At 33.7% G+C, this 25,281-nt stretch overlaps 1 protein-coding gene across 1 annotated transcript; it reads right to left on the reverse strand.

The window, feature by feature from the left end:
• Nucleotides 1-20,857: 20,857 nt before the first annotated feature.
• Nucleotides 20,858-21,286, reverse strand: LOC139859662 (uncharacterized). The gene has a single exon (XM_071848441.1). The coding sequence runs from the start codon at nucleotides 21,284-21,286 to the stop codon at nucleotides 20,858-20,860; it is 429 nt and encodes a 142-aa protein (XP_071704542.1).
• Between the last annotated feature and the right edge of the window lie 3,995 nt (nucleotides 21,287-25,281).

The raw sequence follows: 25,281 nt of genomic DNA on the forward strand, positions 1-25,281 counted from the left end.
CCCAAAAAATAACATAATATTTGTAACTGCTAAGACTCGGAATAGGAGAAGTCCATAAATCCGAGTGAACAATATCAAGAAGTAACATGTAAAACAGAACTATCAAATGGAAGTCTCACGTGTTTGCCAATCTGACAAGAATGACATAGCACTGGAGACTTTATTTATTACATGCAATAGAATTATTGGAAATAAGACGACGAAAAACATCAGTTCTTGGATGCCCGAGACGCTGATGCCATATACTTGAAGAGGTGAGAAGAGTATGATGAGCAGGAGAGGCGGGCTGGGACGCGAATGGGTAGAGATCCCTGGTGCTGTCACATCAGAGAAGGAGACGGCTGGTCAGGTAATCCTTCACAAAAAAACCAACTTCGTCAAAACTAACATAAACTCTATTATCACGTGTAAAACGGCGTACATAAATAAGGTTTTTAACAATATCAGGTGTAACAAGAATGTTATTAAGGTAAAGTGGACGGTTGGGGTTTGGCAAAACGCGATGACCAGTGTTGGTGACAGGAATGGAGTTTCCATCACCAACAGAGACAGAAGGGTACATGCAATGATTAAAAATGGTACTTAAATTTTTAATGCTAGATGTAGGGTGAGTATTCGCACATGTATCCATAGTCCAGCATGTGTTACCATAGCCAGGTAAAGTAGTAGCAGTTAAAGCCTGTGGTATCACAGTTTCCTGGGCTGCAGTTTGGTGACTGAAAAAGCATGCAACTGATTGTGGGCTGAACAGAGTATTAGGCCCATTAGTGTGTCCCTGTCCATTAAAAACTTGCAGTTGTCTAGCAGTATTGGGCTGAAGTGCCTGTTGCGATCCATTAATAGTACCAGGCCCAACATAGTTACCTTGTGGATAATTAGGGAAGCCAGGTGGGCTTATGTGCTTAGCCAGTGGAGGACTAAAGTTGGGCCTGGGCAGAGTATATTTATTAATAAACTGTTGTTGAGCTTGAATAACACCAAGAAGTTGGGCCTGACTTTTATGATTATTATTTGGCCTGCTTGTACCTATAACAAAATTAAAGGATCCCTTAACAGACGTATTGGTAGCAGGCGTACGATGGGGTTGGTGTAGGTACCTGTACTTTTCATCGAACTGACATGAATCCCTATTGAAATTACGGCATACCTGGGGTGGTCTAGGGTGTTGCAGTGATGGTGGTGCAGCCTGAGCAAGTAGAACCGCTGGTGAAGATGGAGTGCCGATGGAGTTTTGTGACGAGCTAGTGTGATTCTTTTGATTGAGTTGCAATTCTTCCAACGTTAACATCGATAGAACGGTTTCAAAATCTGGAAACTGTTCATGAAGAAGGATGATATGGGATGTTTGATAATGCTAAAAACGAACATATATTTCATAGCATTATCCTTCGAGAAAGAGAAGCTTTTAGTTGCAATTGTTCTATTTACAAGTGATATTCGTTTAAATAATAAAAGGTGAAGACAAAAGACAGAATCGGCGATTTGAAGACGCAAACGACCAAAAAGATAAAAAGTATAAAGTACAATCCAAGTGGTTCAAATTATTGCTAAGAAACGTCTAAAACTTACAAGAGTACGAGCAGCAAAACGCAAAGTACAAGATATTAAATCGTACGAAAGGACGTTCGAAAATCCGGAACCGAGACATGAACCAACTATCAACGCGTGACACACCGGGCCTAAAATTACAAGTTAACATTGCACAAGAATATAATATAATATATATATAATTATCTAAAATTATATTATATTATATATATTAAATAATCGCAGCAGCCCACGTTTTAAGCAAGTTTGGGAGCTGGACAGCCTATCCATGCGATCGCATGGAGAATGCAAAGGAAAGCCATGCGATCGCATGGCTGTAACATTGAGGCCAAGTGCTATAAAAAGGCAGTTTGCTCGACGTTTTATGTACACCTTCATCAACTGATATTCACTTTCTCTTAATATATTTATATTTATATTTTATAATTATAATTTTAATATTAAGTAAATAATAATAATAAGGTTATAGTGGCAAATGTTTTAAGGTTGTAAGTCGAAATTCTGTCCGTGTAACACTACGCGATTAATACTCATTGTAAGTTATGTTCAACCTTTTTAAATTAATGTCTCGTAGCTAAGTTATTGTTATGTTTATTTAAGCCGAAGTAATCGTGATGTTGGACTAACTATAAATACTGGGTTATTGGGCTTTGGACCGTAATTGGGGTTTGAACAAAAGACCGACACTTGTAAAAATTGGACTATGGGCTATTAATGGGCTTTATATTAATTAAATGATATCTCATTGATTTAATATAGAGATTTATAATTTGACGTATTTATATTTAACCACATACGCTTGACTGGGTACGGTGGGCGGGATATCTATAAATACTAATAATTATTCATTTGAGCGGACACGGGAATGGATTAATAGTCATTGGACTCATTAAAACAGGGGTGGATTACATTCAAGGGTAATTGGTGTAATTGTTAACAAAGTATTAAAACCTTGGATTACACGCAGTCGATAACCTGGTGTATTCATTAAACAAAGTATTAAGACCTTGTTACAGTTTGAATCCCCAATTAGTTGGAATACTTGACTTCGGGTATAAGGTTAATTTGGTAAAGACTCTCGCACTTTATAATTATGACCGATGGAGTATTATGGACAAAACCAGATGGACATATCGAATAATTCAGGACAAAGGACAATTAACCCATGGTAATAAATTAAAATCAACACGTCAAACATCATGATTACGGAAGTTTAAAAAAGCATAATTCCTTTAATTTATATCTCATCGTACTTTTATTTACCGTCATTTTATTTACCGTCATTTTATTTATCGTACTTTAAATTATTGCACTTTTATTTATCGTACTTTTATTAATCATCATTTATTTTACGCTTTAAATTAAGTTATATTTATATTTAATATTTTACATTAGGATTTAATTGTGATTTAAGACATAAAATCAACAAACCGGTCATTAAACGGTAAAACCCCATTTTAAAACAATAATAATATTACTTATATATATATTTTTTATACAAATATAGTTTAAAATATATATAGCGTTAAAGTCAGCTAGCTCCCTGTGGAACGAACCGGACTTACTAAAAACTACACTACTCTACGATTAGGTACACTGCCTATAAGTGTTGTAGCAAGGTTTAGATATATCCCATTCAATAAATAAATAAATAACTTGTGTAAAATTGTATTGTATTTAATAGTATTTTGTAGTAAAATATAATCTATTTCGTACTACACCTCGCACACATCAAGTGTTTTTGGCGCCGCTGCCGGGGAACTCAACAACGCCGAAAGCGAAACGCTATAAAAAAATAAAAAAAATTAAGCTATTTTTGTAAAAAATAATTTTATATAAGTTACAAAAATATAATATATATATATATATATATATATATATATATATATATATATATATATATATATATATATATATATATATATATATTTTTAGGAGTTTAAATTAAAAAGTTTTTTTTTAGTTACAAAAACTAATAAGTTTTTTTTTTATATATAACAACAACAACAACAACAACAACAATACCCAATTCCACTAAAGTGGAGTATGGGGGAGGTTAGATGTAGGCAGTCCTTTCCTCTACCCTAAAGTAAAAGGGAAGTCATTCTTCTACCCAGGATACCTATAGGTCCCCAGGTAGAGGAAATCGTCCCTCCCTATTCTGTAGAGCAGAGAGGCTGCTTCCTAGGGACCTCCGACCAGAAAGAACCATGAAATCCGATATGTGAAGTATAAATATACAAGTAAAGTTGGCAAAATAGAAGCTTTACCATGAATAATGTATACTCCAATACGATATATATAGATAAATAAAGCATATAACAATATTGAGTAATATAACATATAAGTAAAATATGTGAGTGTCAAATATGCAAGTATAACAAGTCATGTAAGTACAATAAGTATACGTAAACATGTTGGTAAGAAGCATGTAGGTATAGTATACAGTATAAAATAGATGGTATACTATGTAGGCATAGACAAATAAGTATGCTATGTTAGCATAAAAACATGTGATATGTAAGTACGTATAAATTAATTGCTATAAAATGTAATACAAACATGTAACCATATAGTGCAATAAAGCATGTGAATATGCTACAATAAGTATAGATATATTATATATCCATAAAACATGTCCAGCCAATACGTAAAGTCCCACGAAAAAAAAAGGAAAGAAAAAAAAAGAAAAAAGACATATATGAAGTGCACACAAGCAAGTAGGCAAGAAATATAATATAAATATATAAGATAAATAAACACCATGTAGAACCTAGTCATCTATTCTAATTCTACTCCTCCACAAATTCCTATCAGAAGTCATGTCCTCGGTCAATAAGAGCTCCTTCGTGTCAAGCTTCAATCTATCCTCCAACCTACGTTTGGGTCTACCCCTTCTCCTTACGCCCCCAACAACGAGGGTCTCGACTCTCCTAACCGGGGCTAAAAGTGGGCGCCTCATAACATTCCCGAACCATCTAAGTCGTCCTTCCCTCAACTTGTTGGTTATGTTCCCAACTTCCAAGTTCTCCCTAAAAACTCCATTTGGTATCATATCTAGCATGGTCTTGTCACATGTCCACCTAAGCATCCTCATTTCTGCCACCTCCATCCTCCTCTCTTGGGCTTTCGTCATTGGCCAACACTCTGAGCCGTACAACATGGCTGGTCTGATTGCGACCTTGAAAAATTTCCCTTTCAATTTAAGGGGTACCTTCTTGTCGCACAACACCCCTTTCGCTGCCCTCCACTTCAACCATCCTACTCGTATACGATGCGTCACGTCCTCATCTATCCTTCCCGATTTGTGAAGCATCGAGCCTAAATATCTAAAGGACTCTTGTGGAGGTAAAATCTGATCCCCAATTCTGATATCCACTAAATCCTCTTGTTCTTCTTCGCTCATCTTGAAATCGCATCTAAGGTACTCCGATTTAAGTCTGCTAATCTGTAGGCCATTTGATTCTAGTGCAGTCCTCCATTGCTCTAGCCTTCTGTTAAGCTCCTCCTGGGAATCCGAAACTAAAACAATATCGTCGGCGAATATTAGGCACCATGGGATGTTATCTTGTATCCTCTTAGTTAGTCCGTATGCCATTTTTATATATATAAGTTTTAGTTACTTTATATTTTCTATAAAATAAAAAATAAAAAAAAATCAAAGTAAAAAGTAAAATAATAATAATAATAATAATAATAATAATAATAATAATAATAATAATAATAATAATAATAATAATAATAATAATAATAATAATAATAATAATAATAATACGCTGAACCTGCACGAATTTGGTCTGCATCTCAGCTGAACCTGCTTCTCATGCGATCGCATGAGAAGGAAGCTTTAAACCCATGCGACCGCATGAGGTAGTCTGACATGCCTGGCCTGATCCTCGTACAGCATTAATTACTGAGTAAGTTTTAATATTAATTATTATTATTAACCCTAATTAGTTTTTAGTTATTTAATTAGTTTTTAATTTTAAGTTTTAATTTATAACTTGTAATATTAAGTTTTTATTAATTATATAAAATTAATACTTTTATAAAAAAATAATATTTTTATAAAAATAAGTAATTTTATTACTTTTTATATTTTAATCGTTTAATTAGTAATTTATATATTTATCGTTCGTAATTAGTTTTAAACTTAGTATCTCGCCATAGTATTTTATACTTCTAGATTTTTAGGCTTTGCCGTAAAATCCCTTAAGTGCTTTTTCTTTAGATTAAGATTTAAGCGCTTTAGAATTTTACGACGTCACTTATCGCTTTAGTTTTAAATAGATTTTAGTGCCTAATTAAGTTATTGCCGTTTTAGATATAGAATTCCTTATAAGCTTTAATACCTTTAGATGCAATTTTTAATATTTAGTTTTTAGACTTTTAAGTTTCGACGCTTTACTTTCTTATTATTATTATTTTTCGACCTTTAATTTTTCGAAGTTTTTCGACGCACTCTTTTTCTTCCTCTTATTTCTCGACGCTCTAGTTTTTAGGACATAGATTTTTATCTTCTTCAAAATTTTGACGAAAAATTATTTTAAGCGGTTAAATTGATAGACATCCAAAATTTTCTGGTTCGTAGTAATAGTTTGACTTGTTAATGACGAGTTGTGGGCTTCTGATTTAAAGGGTCCTGGCAACCTGCTACATCTATTGGCTATTCGAAACGTGGGCAAAATTAGAATAGTCTATTAATTTGATAACTTATATAAATTTTTTTATTTTTATAACTAATAGGATCTTCAGTGAATGCACCGAGCAAAACGTTCACCACCTTTCATACGTTCACCTCCTGTAACTCGATCAAGACATCTAGCCAATATCGTCGCCGTTGATTTCTCTTTAGAATCATCATCTAGTCGACCAAGTACTCCAATTCAAATTTCTGATAATCCATTTTTTGAACCCGACCTCACAATTGAGAACCCGGAGGATATTCAAGGACAATTCAGAGATCCTGAACCACTAATTATTCCTCCTGAACCACAAATCATACAACCAGAGATTGTCGAGGAAGAAACCATTAAATCAGAATCCCCTAGTGATTCAGATTCAACAAATTCAATCATGGAAAATCCGGAACCTCTAAGTATGGAAGACCGAATGAGAGCTACACGTACTGGCCAAGGTCATGCAATTACTCAACCAGACATTAATGCGTCAGATTATGAAATCAAAGAACAAATCCTACACATGATAACTAATCAATGCCAATTTAGTGGTACGCCGAAGGAAGATCCAAACGAACATCTTCGAACCTTTAATAGGATCTGTACTCTATTCAAAATCAGAGAAGTTGAGGATGAACAGATCTGGCTCATGTTATTTCCCTGAACTTTAAAGGGAGAAGCCAAAGATTGGCTAGAATTGTTACCTGAAGGGGCGATTGACACATGGGATGTTTTAGTTGAGAAATTTCTTAAAAGATTCTTTCCGGCATCTAAAGCCGTGAGACTTCAAGGAGAAATTGTTACGTTCACGCAAAAGCCAAATGAAACTCTATATGAGGCGTGGACAAGATTTGAAAAGTTGTTGAGAGGATGTCCTCAACATGGTTTAGACACTTATCAAATAGTACAAATATTCTACCAAGGATGCGACATTACTACAAGAAAAGACATCGACATAGCAGCTGGTGGTTCCATTATGAAGAAAACCGCAAATGAAGCTTACAAAATTATTGATAACACAGCCTCCTACTCACATGAGTGGCATCAAGAAAAAGACATCGTTAGACCATCTAAAGCGGCTAGAGCCAATTCTAGCCATGACTTTGATTCCATTTCCGCAAGTTAGACGCTTTCGATAGACGAATGGAAAAGATGACTAAAGATATTCACGCAATACGAATTAGTTATGAGTAGTGTGGAGGACCACACTTGACAAAAGATTGTCTCAGTATTGAACAAACAATAGAACAAAGAGAGAATGTTTCATACATGAACCAAAGGCCTGGAAATAATTATCAAATAATTATCAACCGCCAAGACCAAACTACAATTAAAATCAGAATTATAACCGAAATGTTCCATACAACAACCAACAAGGTCCTAGCAATCAACAAGTATCTAACAATACTTACAATCAGCAAAGACCTATTTTTCCAATTAAACCACTACAAACCGATGATAAAAAGCCAAATTTAGAAGATATGATGTCAAAGCTAGTTGAATCTCAAACGCTGTTTTTCACATCTCAGAAACAAACTAATGAACAAAATGCTCAAGCATTTAGAAATCAACAAGCTTCAATCCAAAATCTGGAACAAGAAGTAAGAAACCTAGCAAGGTTGATAGGTGAAAGAAAATCGGGGAGTCTACCCAGCGATACAAATGCTAACCCCCGAAATGAAACAGCTAAAGTAATTACCACAAGAAGTAGTATTACACTTAAACCACCTGAAATACCTGTAATTTCTGATGACGCTATTCCTACTACACAGGAACCACAGCCTGAGCAAGAGAAGGAAACAGAACCGGTAGTTGAAAAGGTTAATGAAGATAACACATTTAAGGCTAAACCTTATGTTAAACCATATCAACCACCGCTTCCTTACCCAAGTAAAATGAGAAAAGAAAGACTTGAAGCCGAGCAATCCAAATTTTTAGATATGTTTAAACAAATAAATGTCAATCTTCCTTTCATTGATGTGATTTCAGGAATGCCAAGATATGCTAAATTTCTGAAAGATCTAATCACAAATAGAAAGAAAATGGAAGAACTCTCGGCTGTTACAATAAATGCTAATTGTTCTGCAGTGCTGTTGAATAAACTACCAGAAAAATTATCAGATCCAGGAAGTTTCACAATTCCATGTTTTCTGGGTAGTCTTAATTCAATAGAAGCATTGGCAGACTTACGTGCTAGTATAAATTTAATTCCGTATTCACTATACGCTAAACTAGACCTCGGAGAATTGAAACCAACACGAATAAGTATACAACTAGCAGATCGATCAATAAAATATCCTAGAGGGATAATGAAGAACATGCTAGTTAAATTTGGTACTTTAGTATTTTCAGTAGATTTTGTTATTCTGGACATGGAAGAAGATTCTCGAGTTCCTCTCATATTAGGAAGACCATTCTTAAACATGGCTAAGAAACTGACCCTAAGTATAGAGGACGAGAGTGTTACCTTTTCTGTTGATAGAGCCATGCAACAACCGCAATCTGCAGATGAAACATGTTATTACATTCAAACTATAGATTCACAAGCAGAATTATTACAAGAATTTCCAGAATTACAAGGAACAGGAGAATGTTCTTTAGGAGAAGGAACTGAACCAATTGATGAAGTTGAAATATTAGCTGCACTCATGGCTAATGATTACGAACCAACAACAGAAGAACTTCAAATGCTAAAAGAGGAAGACAGATATCGATACAAATCATCGATAGAAGAACCACCGATATTAGAGTTAAAGCCACTTCCAAACCATTTAGAATACGCTTATTTACATGGTGAATCTGAATTACCTGTAATAATATCGTCTTCTCTTACGAAAAATGAAAAATCTCAACTTATTTCTGTGCTAAAAGCTCATAAACCAGCTATTGCATGGAAAATTCATGACATTAAAGGAATAAGTCCTTCGTATTGCACACATAAAATTCTTATGGAAGAAGGTCATAAAACATATGTGCAACGCTAACGAAGACTAAATCCTAATATGCAAGATGTTGTTAAGAAAGAAATTATTAAACTGCTAGATGCAGGTTTAATTTATCCAATCTCTGATAGTCCATGGGTAAGCCCAGTTCAATGTGTACCTAAGAAGGGTGGCATGACTGTCATCACAAATGAAAAAGATGAGCTTATTCCTACTAGGACTGTAACAGGATGGCGTGTCTGTATTGATTATAGAAAATTAAATGACGCCACCAGAAAAGATCACTTTCCCTTACCTTTCATTGATCAAATGTTGGAAAGGTTAGCCGGAAATAGTTACTATTGTTTTCTTGACGGTTTCTCCGGATACTTTCAAATTCTAATCGCACCCGAGGACCAAGAGAAAACCACCTTCACGTGCCCTTATGGTACTTTTGCTTACAAACGCATGCCATTTGGACTTTGCAACGCCCATGCAACCTTTCAAAGATGCATGATGGCGATTTTTCACAACATGATAGAGGAATGCATGGAAGTTTTCATGGATGACTCTTCAGTCTTCGGTGATACTTTTGAAACATGTCTAGTTAATCTTGAACAAATGCTTATTAGATGCGAGCAATCAAATCTAGTTCTTAATTGGGAGAAATGCCATTTCATGGTTAGAGAAGGCATCATTCTTGGTCATAAAATTTCAAAGGAAGGAATTGAGGTGGATAGAGCTAAAGTAGATGTAATTGCTAAACTTCCACATCCCACCAATGTTAGAGGAGTTAGGAGTTTTCTAGGGCATGCCGGTTTTTACCGACGTTTCATAAAAGATTTTTCTAAAATTGCCACTCCTATGAATAAACTCCTAGAAAAGGATGCTTCATTCATCTTTTCGAATGAATGCATCAAATCTTTTAATATTCTTAAAGAAAAACTCACTAATGCGCCGATCATGATATTGGAATCTAACATTTGAACTCATGTGCGATGCAAGTGATTTTGCAATGGGAGCCGTTTTAGGACAAAGGATTGAAAAACGATTTCAACCTATTTATTACGCTAGTAAAACGTTACAAGGAGCACAAACAAATTACACAACTACTGAAAAAGAACTCCTTGCAATTGTCTTTGCTTTTGACAAATTTCGTTCATATCTCGTTCTAGCAAAAACGGTGGTCTATACCGACCATTCTGCTCTTAGATACCTATTTTCAAAATAAGATGCCAAACCACGATTAATCTGTTGGATCTTACTCTTACAAGAATTCGATATTAAAATCCGAAACAAAAATGGAGCAGAAAATCTCGCAGCTGATCATCTTTCTCGCCTTGAAAATCCTGAATTAGAAGTTCTAAATGAATCAGCCATACAAGATAACTTTCCTGATGATTATCTTTGAAAATCTCGCAGCTGATCATCTTTCTCGCCTTGAAAATCCTGAATTAGAAGTTCTAAATGAATTAGAAGTTCTAAATGAATTAGAAGTTCCATGGTTTGCAGACTATGCAAACTACTTCGTATGTGGATTCCTTGAAAAAGGGTTGTCGTACCAAAAACGAAAGAAATTCTTTAGTGATATAAAACACTATTTTTGGGAAGATCTACATTTGTTTAAAAGTTGTCCCGATGGAATAATACGCCGATGCGAATTTGGAGATGAAGCTAGTCAAATCTTAAACCATTGTCACACATAACCAACAGGAGGGCATTTTGGGCCTCAGCTTACCGCAAGAAAAGTTTCTGACGCTGGATTCTATTGGCCTACAATTTTCAAAGACGCACACCTTCTTTGTAAATCCTGTTATGCTTGTCAAAGGGCCGAAAAAATAAGTCAACGTGATGAAATGCCACAAAATGCCATTCAAGTATGTGAAGTATTTGATGTTTGGGGTATTGACTTTATAGGTCCATTTTCAAAATCTCATAATAATCTCTACATTCTCGTTGCCATTGATTATGTATCTAAATGGGCGGAAGCACAAGCTCTCCCAACTAATGATGCACGAGTTGTAGTCAACTTCTTAAAATGTCTTTTTGCTAGGTTCGGAACACCGAAAGCTTTAATAAGTGATCGGGGTACTCATTTCTGTAATAATCAACTTGAAAAAGTTCTCAAAAGATATGGAGTAACTCATAAAATCTCAACCGCTTATCATCCACAAACAAGTGGACAAGTTGAAAATACCAACCGAGCTTTAAAACGTATTCTAGAGAAAACCGTAGGATCAAATCCGAAGGAATGGTCCATGAAATTGGAGGATGCACTCTGGGCTTTTAGAACAGCCTACAAAACTCCAATTGGCACCACACCTTTTAAACTTATTTATGAAAAAGCATGTCATCTTCCAGTAGAAATTGAGCACAAAGCATTTTGGGCTTTGAAGACATGGAATCTTGATTTGCATGAAGCTGGACATCTACGGTTAAGTCAACTAAACGAATTAGAAGAATTAAGACATGATGCATATGAAAATTCGTTAATCTATAAAGAAAGAACGAAGAAATGGCATGATAAAAGAATCAGAAGTTCAAAAGAATTCAAGGAAGGAGACAGAGTTCTTCTTTTCAATTCACGATTCAAGCTATTTCCTGGAAAGTTGAAATCAAGATGGTCTGGACCATTCATAGTCAAAAGAGTTTTCCCATATGGAACAATAGAATTGATAAATTCAAATGGGATTGAATTTAAAGTTAATGGTCACAGAGTTAAACACTATATTCATGATCCGAGGGAAGTTGACAATGAAGTTAATCATAATTTCACCACCCAAGAAAACCCTCAAAATGAAAACATAAATATGTTGTCAACGACGTATGAAAAGTCAAAATTGGAAGACGGGGAGGCTTCAAATTGGAGTGATGAAGAAGAATTTCTATATAAACCTCCCATTCCAAGAAACTAAGAAAAATGTGAACAAGAAGTTCAAGTAGAAGTGAAAGAACCAAGAAAAGATCACCCGGAAAAGGTTAACAAACCAACTCTACTTACTAAAGTAGGAGACCTAGGTGAATTTATCATTTCTTGCTTGCTTAATGATGGTGCTATGTATAATGGGCTTGCAGATTTAGGAGCGAGTGCAAACGTTATGCCTCTTTCCTTATACAAAAGATTAGGTGTGGGTAAATTAAGACCAACCAGAATAGGTGTTCAATTATTTGATAAAACCATTAAACACCCGGTTGGAATAGCCAACAATTTACTTGTTAAAGTGGAAAGTTTGACCTTCGCTGCAAATTTCATAGTTATTAATATGGAGGAAGACCTTGATATTCCTCTAATTTTAGGTCGCCCATTTTTAGCAACCACCGAAGTGTTCTTTGATGTAAGAGAAGGTAGAATGACACTTAGGCATGGTGATAAACCAGTCACCTTTGTGAATCAAAAGTTTCAATCTTCACCAACCAAAACTGTTGAACCAATAAAAATGCCTAAGTGTGAGGAATATGAAGCAACACCCAATGATGACCTGATAACAAAGAACCCCGTTGTTGATACGAAATTAGATGAACCCGTTTTTAACAGTGCAACGAAGAAACTTTATAAACGGATTCAAGATGCTAGGATTAAGGGGAACTTTAAGTTATGTAACCCATTAGTATCCAATTTGTTGCCTAAAGAAAAGGCGATGTTAATTGAATTTGTGAATGTTACAGAGGAAATCAACAAATGGCTTGAAGCAAAAGTCAGAGATATGAAAGTTGTTGATGTTCCAATTGAAGTTAATAATGAAGTTAATCACAATTTCGATGCCACGGCTAACTAAGTGTGGGGAGATTCAAATGTTTTAAAGGATAATATAATGCTATCTAGGGTTAGATTTTTTGTTTTCGTGTAGTTCTAGAGAATGGAATCCGAATGGTCTTTCCCTAGCAGACCCTAAAGAACTAGTCTTCTCCATCCATTCTGAATTTTTATTTCTTTTAGGTTTTACGAGATGAAGAATTCCTTTGATCTGACCCATGGTCTACTACTACACACTATGATTACTAAACGTAATAATAACATTTTCCCGAGTGAACTGGTATCATTCATAAGAGGAAAAATGGACGAAGTAAGGAAAGAACTCAGGAAAGATCATCATAAGACACATTTTGGTAAAGGAAAATCAAAATCTGCAACAAAAAGAAGAGCACGACACCTTGAAAGATGTCATAAATGAGAAAAATGGTCACACGAAGGTAAATGTTTGAACAATCAGACACATTCCAGTACTGAGTTCGTTACTTTATGCAGAGAAGGACCATTCATATGTTTAGAAGAAAAATTATTGAAAAATCGAGGTTACGCTTATGTAGCTATGGAAAACCAAATCGAATGACTCTCCTATGAGTCTACTAAAGCAGGTCTCTGAGAATTCTATCTCACAGGTAAGTATGTACAGTTTTTATTTGTTTTTATTTATTTCTTTTAACCTTTTGATAATAAACGCTGAATCGTTCGCTATAAAGTATTAAATTGATATTCAATAAAATTAGGTATGCGAAACAAAAATTATTGATATCATACAAAAATTTATTACATCACTGCGAAATTTACCGTTTATTCATAAGGTATAAATATCTTTAATCAATCAATTCAAACTATTTCAGAAATTCGTCAGGAGTAAAACTAGGTAATATAGCCGAAATTACTTTACCCAAAAAGAGGGACGTATATTTTTGTAAATATTTGATTGATTAAAGTGGGATAAAAGACCAAAAAGATTTTTATTTTTAATTTTACCCTGTTTTTAAAATTAATATATAACTATATTATTTTTAAATGTATGATTGTAAAATTAATGTATATAAATATTAATAATATTTATATGAAATTTTATGCATTTTAAATTTAAGTTTGGTGTGAATTTAAAAAAAAAGTACTTTATTTCATTAAGTTAAAAATATGATTTTAAAATTCGTCGTGAGTTGAAGACTAGGTCGTTGAACCGAAATTGCTTTACCCGAGGGCGGGACGAGAAATTTTATTATCATTATTTTTAATTTTATTGATCTAAAGTATGCCAAAAACATAAAAAAATCCAAAAATCTTTGCTTTTAAAACAATCGCTTTATAATGACAAATTTTAAAATTTTGTCGAGGGACGAACTAGGTAAACGTACCGAAACGCCCTCAATCTTAAAAGAAACAAAATTTTAAAAATTAATCAATTTTTGTTTTAATAATTAAAGGTTTTATAAAATAAAAAAAATCAGGGACCCCATGCGATCGCATGAGATTTAGCCTTAATATCCATGCGATCGCATGGAGCATGAAAACTGGACAGATTAAAATAAGCAGCTCGCTGCTTCTGCCTTCTCACAAACACACACATATACACGAAAACTCTCCCAAACACTCTCAAAAATTCGGGATTTTTCATCAAAATTCACCAAATTTCTTACTATAATCTGCTCTAATCATGCGTTTGTTCAGAAGTTTTTCAAAGAAGGTAACGATTCCACCCCTAAAACTCTTTAAATTCGAATTTTAGTGTTCTTGAGCAAATTTTTACCTAATTTGATTTTGATAATTTTTAGTGTAATTAGAGTTAAATTATTCATATATTATGTTTGTATAACCTAGATTGATGCTATTTAACATGATTAGAAGCTTTAAACTTCAAAATTTTTAGAAATCTAGGGTTTGTGTTCTTGAGTAATTTGGGGCTTTTTGATATAAACAGGTTATGGCCGATTTTTGTTATGAATTAGTGCTAAATTAAGTAGTGTAACATGTTTAGGTAGCTAAATGATCCAAACTTTGATCCTAAACATGATTTTTGAGCATCAAAGTGGACTTTTTAAGTCTAAAATTCATAAACTTGATTAAATTGATGTAATTGCCATTTGAAACTTGTTTGATTGCTAGTAATGGTTGTTTTAACATGTTATTTAAGTTGAATGCTTATGAACTTTATATACCTTTTCATATATGCTTATTTGAAAAATTGTAGAATTGATAAAAATATGAAAATGAGTATAAGTTTAATATGGATTAAACATGTTATTGTAATTATTTTAATTTGTTATTTTGCTAACACTAATGCATATTCGGATGCACAAATTTTGTGTTTAATGTGTTTTGCAGAGAAATACAGATACGGACGGTGCATCATCGTCTAGACGAAACAAGAACCTGATCAAGAACCACAACCAGAACCACAACCTGAACAACAACAACATTATGATCAACACGTGCCATACTATGAACCAGAACCACAATTTTTCATTGCCTACATACAATTTTCGGTTCACCATGTAATAGAACACTCAAGAATTCATGAACAAGAGTTACATCTCAATCTAAGGTTTGATAGAAGCTGGAGAGATTACCCAACGTACCAACGTAACAAATTTAAGCTTTGTACCAAAAACGTGGAAGTACCAAGGGTAATAGATTGGGAGCCTTTGGAAAGGGTCAACCTAGCTAACTCAGTTAGGCTATTACTAATCCAAAGGTATGGCAACTCTTCTTTTCCTGATTGGGAACGTTTATTTACCACTCGTAGGCCTGTATATAAGGAGTGGTGTGTTGAGCTAATGAGTACTATAGCCTTAAATAAGGATGTAGATAGGTTAGACAATAAGACTTTTCTTAGATTTTTACTTGGAGGTAGGATGTACAGGATGTCTATAATAGACATGGCTAGAGCTTTACAGATTTACACCCCCGCTGAATTATTATCACCTGATTGTACAGCTTTAATTTATCAAGGTGAGAGGGTAGATAGAGATTTTGACGCTAACGCCATATGGAGGCGTATGTCAAATTTTAATGTGTTTATACGGGGAGGAAGACACTCCTATTTAGATATTAATAAAGCAGAGCTCCGTATAATACATAGATTTTTAGCAAACTCGATTACACAAAGAGGTAGAAACAAGGAGAAAGTGACCCTAAATGATTTATTCTACCTTAAGTGCATTCGAGACACTAGAAGCTTTGTTAATATCCCCTACTGTGTTGGGTTTTATTTGTCCAAAGTAGTGGAAGGAATACAGGACGGGGGAATAATAGGAGGAGGCATTTTTGTTACTCTCATTGGAGAGTATTTAGGTATAGATAGGGAACACGGGGGTCCAATGATGGTGGTTAAGGAACAAACCGATACTATAGGTTTGCAGGTTTATTAAGGTGCAAATGTATTAAAATGGAGGCACAATATGCCAATACCATATCAGGGCAACCATCCACATGTAGAGAGGGGTTCAGATAATGAGATGGAGGAAGCAGATGACATTAGGGATGTCATTAGGGATAGTTATACTGATGTCTTCCAGCATTAGATGAGGTGGAAATGAATAACCAGGCTAGGCATCATCAGTATGAGCAGTGGAGAGCCGCGGATGAGTATGAGCGTTCCAGGCGACGCCAACACGATAGCTGGCAAGTTCATTAGCACCAAATCATGAGCCAGCTATTATATCAGGTACCACATAACTACATCCCGACTCGGCCTGCTTTTTATCCACCACATCAGCCCGACATGCGACCACCCTTTGACCTGTACGACCCCAATCAAGCCTACCAGGACACCTATCACCAACCATGGAACCCGAGCGATGATATGAACTGGAATCCCTATCCAAATCAATAGCGTTCCATTGGTGATTTCTTATCTTTTATTATTTTTTCTATTTATGTTAAACATTTAACATTTTGATACTTTTATGTAGTGTTTAACATTTTTATTATTTTGTACTAATATTTCATTTTTGTAATTTGAAAGTGGGATATTAAGTCCTATTTCAAAATACCATGCATGTTTATATTCGTATTGTATGTATTTTATCTCATGTACACAACAGGGTAAAACAGCGCATTTTCAAAGACTGGCATTAAGTTCAGCAAAAGCAACTAATTTTGACGACAAGATGCAAAATATATGTGAAATAACAACTGCAGGAATGAACAAATGATGTGCACCATTTATCATTCAAACAAACAACAATATGTTTGGAAACTTTGGTAAAATTTAATCATTTTTCTATGCTAATCACCCTCAATAATTTAAATTGATACTGATTTTTTGCAAATGAGGACATTGCAAGATCTTAAGTGTGGGAAGGGATTAAATTCTTTCGGATTTTAAAGGTTTGACTTATACACTTGGTTTAATAGCCACCGTTAAAATACTAGTAACGCAGTAGTTGTATTAGAATCTAGTGCTCTCTGATAATAAAGAACAGCCCAAGTCTTATATACTGACTACCCACTTCTAGTAAAATTTTTAAATTTTTTTTTAACTAAATGAACTCAAAATCATGTTTATACATATTTATGAACGATAAAACTAGGCGTTAACACCGAACTTATTGTTACCTCGGAAAGGAAATAAATTGAGAAACAACCCAAAACGCTTGAATTCATTTAAAATGGAATAGAAGAGAATAAAAAGGCAAAGAAAGAAAAATAAAAGCCAAATGTGGGAAATATTTACCAAGTTATTTAGAACATACATCACATATTTTTGTACAAATAATTAAAGATACTTTTGTTTTGGACAATATTAATCAGTTTTACCCAGTTTATTGTAATATAAATGGAATGAAAAAGGAAGTACAGTCTTCCGATAAAAAGACACGGGCTTCTTGATTTAGGTCAGGAAGTTGTCATCCAGACCAGTTGTAGAGTCTACGAAAAACCTTGAAAAGTTTTCTCGAAAATCAGCTGGAAATCCACGAACCTCAGCATCAAACAGGGTCGCCAAGTGTTCAGACTTATCCTAACAATGAGAGGATCTGTCTCGTACAATGGGGGGCACCGTGCAAATTAGCTTATAAGACTAATGAATCAGATACCCAGAAAGGATAATCTCCTTAAAGATCAAAAATCAGCTTTTAAGCCTGATATTACTCAATCCTTGAGATTGACCTTAAAGATTGAGAATTCAAACTCATGGAATTCGATGATATCTAAACTCGATCTTGAACGAGAAAATATTTTGATTAAATTACAAACCTATTTGTTTTCTGAAAACCCATTTTCAGTGCGTTCATTACCATTGAACGTAAAATCTTAGGAATTCACCTGGAATTCATTAGGTCACCTGAACCAAATCGGGTATCAACCGTGAGAACGGTGGTTGCATAGCATGGTTGAAGACAGGACCTTGTGCCAGACCGAAAAACTATAGGGTGATCTTTAATATTGCTCCTACAAAGGATAGTAATTGCATCTGACACGATATAGACCATAATCAAAAGCATGTCATTAGACATTGCCTTAACAGTTGCTTGTTCAACGCTTTCCTTTACAACCGAACGGTAGTTTACCGAAAGGTAATATACGGAGCAAGTAAACTGGACGTGTTGCTTTCCCAATACAAGGTTAGCAAGTGGGTGACACAAAACCATAAGTTTTGAGCTAAAATTTTCAAATCTAAAACCCACAATAATATTTTGCAAACACAGGTGAAGGGTTATTCCGAAAAACTTATCTAGGATAAAAGCTAGATTGAATTTTCAAAAGATCAAATATTTACATAAAGATCCAATTTCCTAAAGGATCTAAATTTTCATAGTCATGTGGGACTGTAAACCACATCGTTACTATCATTGTTCATACCTCCGTATTAAAATCACTGATGTACAAAGTGTGAAGAATAAAGAAGTGATTCTAGTAAAGTTATATTCAAGTTCTATATTGCTTGAGGACAAGCAACGCTCAAGTGTGAGAATATTTGATAATGCTAAAAATGAACATATATTTCATAGCATTATCCTTCGAGAAAGACAAGCTTTTAGTTGCAATTGTTCTATTTACAAGTGATATTCGTTTAAATAATAAAAGGTGAAGACAAAAGACAGAATCGACGATTTGGAGACGCAAATGACCAAAAAGCTAAAAAGTACAAAGTACAATCCAAGTGGTTCAAATTATTGCTGAGAAACGTCTAAAAGTTACAAGAGTACGAGCCGCAAAACGCAAAGTACAAGATATTAAATCGTACGAAAGGACGTTCGAAAATCCAGAACCGAGACATGAACCAACTATCAACGCGCGACGCACCGGGCCTAAAATTACAAGTCAACATTGCACAAGAATATAATATAATATATATATAATTATCTAAAATTATATTATATTATATTATATTATATTATATTATATATTAAATAATCGCAGCAGCCCACGTTTTAAGCAAGTTTGGGAGCTGGACAGCATGTCCATGCGATCGTATGGAGAATGCAAAGGAAAGCCATCCGATCGCATGGCTGTAACAGTGAGGCCAAGTGCTATAAAAAGGCAGTTTGCTCGACGTTTTATGTACACCTTCATCAACTAATATTCACTTTCTCTCAATATATTTAAATTTATATTTTATAATTATAATTTTAATATTAAGTAAATAATAATAAGGTTATAGTGGCGAATGTTTTAAGTTTGTAAGTCGAAATTCTGTCCGTGTAACACTACGCGATTAATACTCATTGTAAGTTATGTTCAACATTTTTAAATTAATGTCTCATAGCTAAGTTATTATTATATTTATTTAAGCCGAAGTAATCGTGATGTTGTACTAACTATAAAGACTGGGTTATTGGGCTTTGACCATAATTGGGGTTTGAACAAAATACCGACACTTGTGGAAATTGGACTATGGGCTATTAATGGGCTTTATATTAATTAAATGATATCTCGTTGATTTAATATAGAGATTTATAATTTGACGTATTTATATTTAACCACATACGCTTGACTGGGTACGGTAGGCGGGATATCTATAAATACTAATAATTATTCATTTGACCGGACACGGGGATGGATTAATAGTCACCGGACTCATTAAAATAGGGGTGGATTGCATTCAAGGGTAATTGGTGTAATTGTTAACAAAGTATTAAAACCTTGGATTACACGCAGTCGATAACCTGGTGTATTTATTAAACAAAGTATTAAGACCTTGTTACAGTTTGAATCCCCAATTAGTTGGAATATTTGACTTCGGGTATAAGGTTAATTTGGCGAAGACTCTCGCACTTTATAATTATGACCGATGGACTATTATGGACAAAACCAGATGGACATATCGAATAATCCAGGATAAAGGACAATTAACCCATGGTAATAAATTAAAATCAACACGTCAAACATCATGATTACGGAAGTTTAAATAAGCATAATTCCTTTAATTTATATCTCATCGTACTTTTATTTACCGTCGTTTTATTTAGCGTCATTTTATTTATCGTACTTTAAATTATTGCACTTTTATTTATCGCACTTTTATTTATCGTCATTTATTTTACGCTTTAAATTAAGTTATATTTATATTTAATATTTTACATTAGGTTTTAATTGTGATTTAAGACATAAAATCGACAAACTGGTCATTAAACGGTAAAACCCCCTTTTATAACAACAATAATATTACTTATATAAATATTTTTATACAAATATAGTTTAAAATATATATAGCGTTAAACTCGGCTAGCTCCCTGTGGAACGAACCGGACTTACTAAAAACTACACTACTCTACGATTATTTACACTGCCTATAAGTGTTGTAGCAAGGTTTAGGTATATTCCATTCAATAAATAAATAAATAACTTGTGTAAAATTGTATCGTATTTAATAGTATTTCGTAGTAAAATATAATCTATTTCGTACTACACCTCGCACACATCAGATGCGTGCAGTTATTTTTCATTGAGACCATTAACGGCGTATATGACGAGGTCAGGTTCACTAACGGTGGAGCCAAGGTTCTTCAATTGTGTTGCAATTTTGTCGATTGAATGAAAGACTCTTCGACGGTTTGATCCCCGATGGTGACGTTGCATAGTTCAGCAGTTAACTCGAGTGTCTTAGACCTCTTGTTATCTTGGAAAATTTTTTGTAGAAAAGACCATGCTTGGAACGCGCTGGTTGAATTAGAATTTAGGAGTCGTTCAAGAAGCGACTCAGAGATCGTGGAGTAGATCCACGTTTGGACAACAGCATCAGACTTACGCCATGTAGCCGATGCTAATTCTTCAGGTGTAGGTGCGGTTGTGATGAACTTGCCAACTTCGAAACCCTCATAGTGAACGGAGAAAAGTTTGCTCCAATGAGGGTAGTTTAATTTTGATAGATCAAGCTTTATAGGAATAAGATGAGAGATTGAAGTGACTGTATATACCTTGTCATAGGTGGCCATTGATTTGAGAGAGTATGATCGATTGCAGAAGAAAAAAGAAGAAAAGGAACGTAAGGAAAAAGCTACAGTATTGTTGTAGGGTTTTTTTTTTAGGGTTTTTGGGAAGATAGGCTCGATACCATGTTAGAGTGATAGAAATACGTACGATGCATTTTCATTGATTGAAACAGTTGTGTACAAACCATATAAATAATAGCTAGAGCTAAACCTAATGGAATATAACGGGCCCTTATAGAACACGAGTCAATATAATAAATATAAACATAGACTAAGAACTATATCCGCTAACATAATTTAGTTTATTGTACTACGCATCTCACAACCTTGGTTTAAGCTTTCAATAATCATGAATCTCACATCCTAAAATAATCCTATGTACTATACAGTATCGTGAATCTCACATGCATACATACATGTTTAAGCTTACAATTGAAACTTCAATTCTCACAAGTTTGGTCACTTTGTCCCATTATTTCACATCTAAACTCATTACAGCTCACATCACTTCCGATATCATTTCTAGAGTAATAGTTAAAAATAAGACCAAATTAGAAATTTTAAAAAACATCACAGTGGTATGAGGTTAAGTTCAACAAGTATTTAAGAATTAAAATAATGAAATACGTAGATGTGAGTTGATAATTTATTCCGTAAAAAACAGAAGACTACAAATAATTCTATTAAAATTGTAAAATAATCACATAAGTAGCTGAGAAGTGGAGGTGTCGTGGAGTGGAAAGATCATAAGGAAAAAAAGAAAAAATAAATTACTATTTTATGATTATGACATAGGGGTATTTTGAAAAGTGGTATAAAAAAGTAGTAGATTTATAAAAAACGTGAGTGGAAATATCACCATCCATTCCAAATAGCCATAGTATAAAGTTGACAGAATGATAATACCTAAATTTGTGCTTCAATTCGTGTTTCAATTGCTTGTTAATGCTTAGATCTAGAGAGAGACAGTTATGAATGTAGTGAGAGAAAGTAAATCTAACTTTGTTATTGAAAATAATTGGGCAAATGGTCCGAAAAGGTAACATAAGTTACCTAATTTGACAATCAAGGTAACCTCCAATTTGCCTAAGCCCGAGAATGATTTTTATTTTATTTTTTCTCAAGAAAAAGACTACGATTTGAAAAAGTAATAAATTGGGATAATCTTCGTCAAATTCATTAACGATCATTAGTAAAAAATACACGATTGGTTCCTGAAGTTTCTTAAAAATTGCACCCTATCATCCTTCTCATACATTAATAAATAATTTTTAAGGGTTGTTGAAATCGAACAACAAAAGAGATTGCCAGCAGGGGATTCATTGCAATTATGAATTTTGTTACATGAACAAATTTATAATTTGAACTTGGAAGTGATTAGGAATTCATGGAGGATGATATGAAGAATGAATGATTAAAAATTTTATAATTTTTATAAAGCACTTTTCAGCACAACACCATTTGTTGTATTATCACCCAGTAATAGATCTAGAAATGGCAGTTACTGGTGTCACTGATTCTTTATTACAAAAATTTAACATTCGGCTTATTTCAATGGTATAACTGAAAAACAATTACACTACTCACTAACAATGACTTATCCAAAAAAATGTTATCGGGGCAAAAATTTAACTAAGAAACATAATATTAGTATAACTAGTGTAGGGGTCCGCGCTTCGCGGCGGATATTTATAAGCGTTGACGTGACGAAATCGGCCATTACCCAAATTGACACCAAAATGACCTAACGGTTAAAAGGGGTCCAAATGGCTCAATTTGCTTTCCAATCAATAACATCCAAACAACTATCATTTCCATGCATGCTAAATGATAATTCGAAACGATAAGCACACTACATTAAGACAAATGAAAACTAAAGTATAACTTATTATAATTAGAAAAATTATGAAAGCAGCCAACTGGTTAAAACATGATGCATAAACCATGATTCAGATCTGTATTATACCTTTTTTACTTTGCCTACTGACTTCGTAACAAAAGAATGAGTTCTATCTTAAGGTCCAAGCATTAGAAGTTTTGCTAATTTTGAACATTCTTGAAGACTTAACACATGTACCGTAAGGTACAGTTAAAGCACATACATTCCGTGCAACAAAGATTAACAAAGTTCACATTTTGAACCTTCTAATTTACTGAATAAACACATTAGCACATAATTTTACTCTTGAAGCACCTAATATCATAGGCAGTTTACAGTAGGTATACTTATGTTTTTACATTTAAAGTTAGCATATATATACCTAAAATTTAACATTTTGAAAACAGAGTTATCATATAGTAACAAATGACTGAAACGATACACACAAAAAGTAATATATTAACCTAAAAGAATAACAAAGCCATATGTTACCTAAAAGAGTAGCTGTTTCAAACCCATATTATAATATTGAATTGAATTTAAATATATTAAATTAAAGTAATAGGTTGATAGGAATACAAAAAAAAACTGATGCGTCAATCTAACAAAACAGAGCGAGACTGATTATTTACAGTATCAAAATCAAGAGGCTAAGCTTTACATACTTGTGATTAGTAGCAATCTTTGAAGCTGAACTTTTAGATTTAGCGATTCAAATAACAAATAGGGTTTCATCTTTGAAGATGAACTTTCAGATTTAGGGTTTTAGTTAACAAATTGTTAGCAATCTTTCAAGATGAACTTTTTGATTAGGGTTTCAGCAATGTTTGAAGATAAACTTTCCGATTTAGGGTTTAAGATAAGAAATTTCACTTGAAGATCTAGAATAGGAATTTATTATTTGGGTGAAGAGGCAACGTTTAATGGTGGCCTCACAAAACGTTAAAGAAAATATATGATGAGCAATGTTTAATGGTAACTCGGGCTAAAAAATACATTGGCATTTGCTAGATGAGAGTAACGGCTAATAATAAATGCTTATAGTCACATGGATGTAAAAAAAAAGGCATTCACAAAGATTTCATTTTTAACATTAACAAATAATAAATACCTGCAGTAACCCAATAACAAACATGAAACACGTCTATGGCACCTAATTGTGCCAGCAGATACGTATACATAAAATTTTACTAACAAATAGCCAAAAAAACATGTACCAGACAGTTGCCAAAGCTAAAAGCCCCTACATTAAAGTATTGAAATTGAAAATACAAACTTTCAGGTCAGAAGTATATGGCAACTAAATACATGAAGGACTACAAACAGTATGCATTATATTATAATACATTGTAAACAATAAGGTGAACTAAATAGTTTATATGTATTGCAGGGTTCTGATCGGGGAAACTATTAAAAACATAATGTCGTTTACTGGATTGTTGTATTTATAGATCATAATACATCATAGCTCGGTTATGTCTACAATCACTAAATTAATACACACTATTAACTAATTCCATTAACCAACTTTCACCCGGACACTATCACAAAAACTTATACACATCAAATATACAACAAAAGTAAGAAATACCTTGAAACTGAATATTGAGGTGTGAAATCAAACTATTCTTGCTGCAAGTACTGCTACTATTGTTGAGCAACAACCTTCTCATTACAATCTTGCAAACCCTTTTGTGTCAATTACCTTTTAATGGAAGAACAATGAGAAACCCAAATCAACAGTAGAACTACCAAGAACCACATCAAACAAATACACTTGAAGAACCACATTGAATGCCAAATTAACAAAAATCTAAAAAAATTTGAAAACTAAAATTAACAAAAAAAACCCTAAGCGCTAACATTCTTGAGCATAATTAATAAGACAACAACAAAACCCTACACCAAAAATACATTTTGATAAAAATTAAGATACGGTTTTGAAGTAGAAGGACCAACTTCAAACCCTAAAATTTTAAAATCTTAACAAAATTAAAAGTTTACCTGCTAGATTTATGGCGTAGACGAAGACGGTGTTTGTGAGGGAGTAAATGTAGTGACCCGAACTTTTCCATGTTTATATATATTAATTGAGATTGATGTTTACATGATTAAATGT

This window comes from Rutidosis leptorrhynchoides, chromosome 7 (assembly GCF_046630445.1).
Source record: "Rutidosis leptorrhynchoides isolate AG116_Rl617_1_P2 chromosome 7, CSIRO_AGI_Rlap_v1, whole genome shotgun sequence".
NCBI lineage: Eukaryota > Viridiplantae > Streptophyta > Magnoliopsida > Asterales > Asteraceae > Rutidosis > Rutidosis leptorrhynchoides.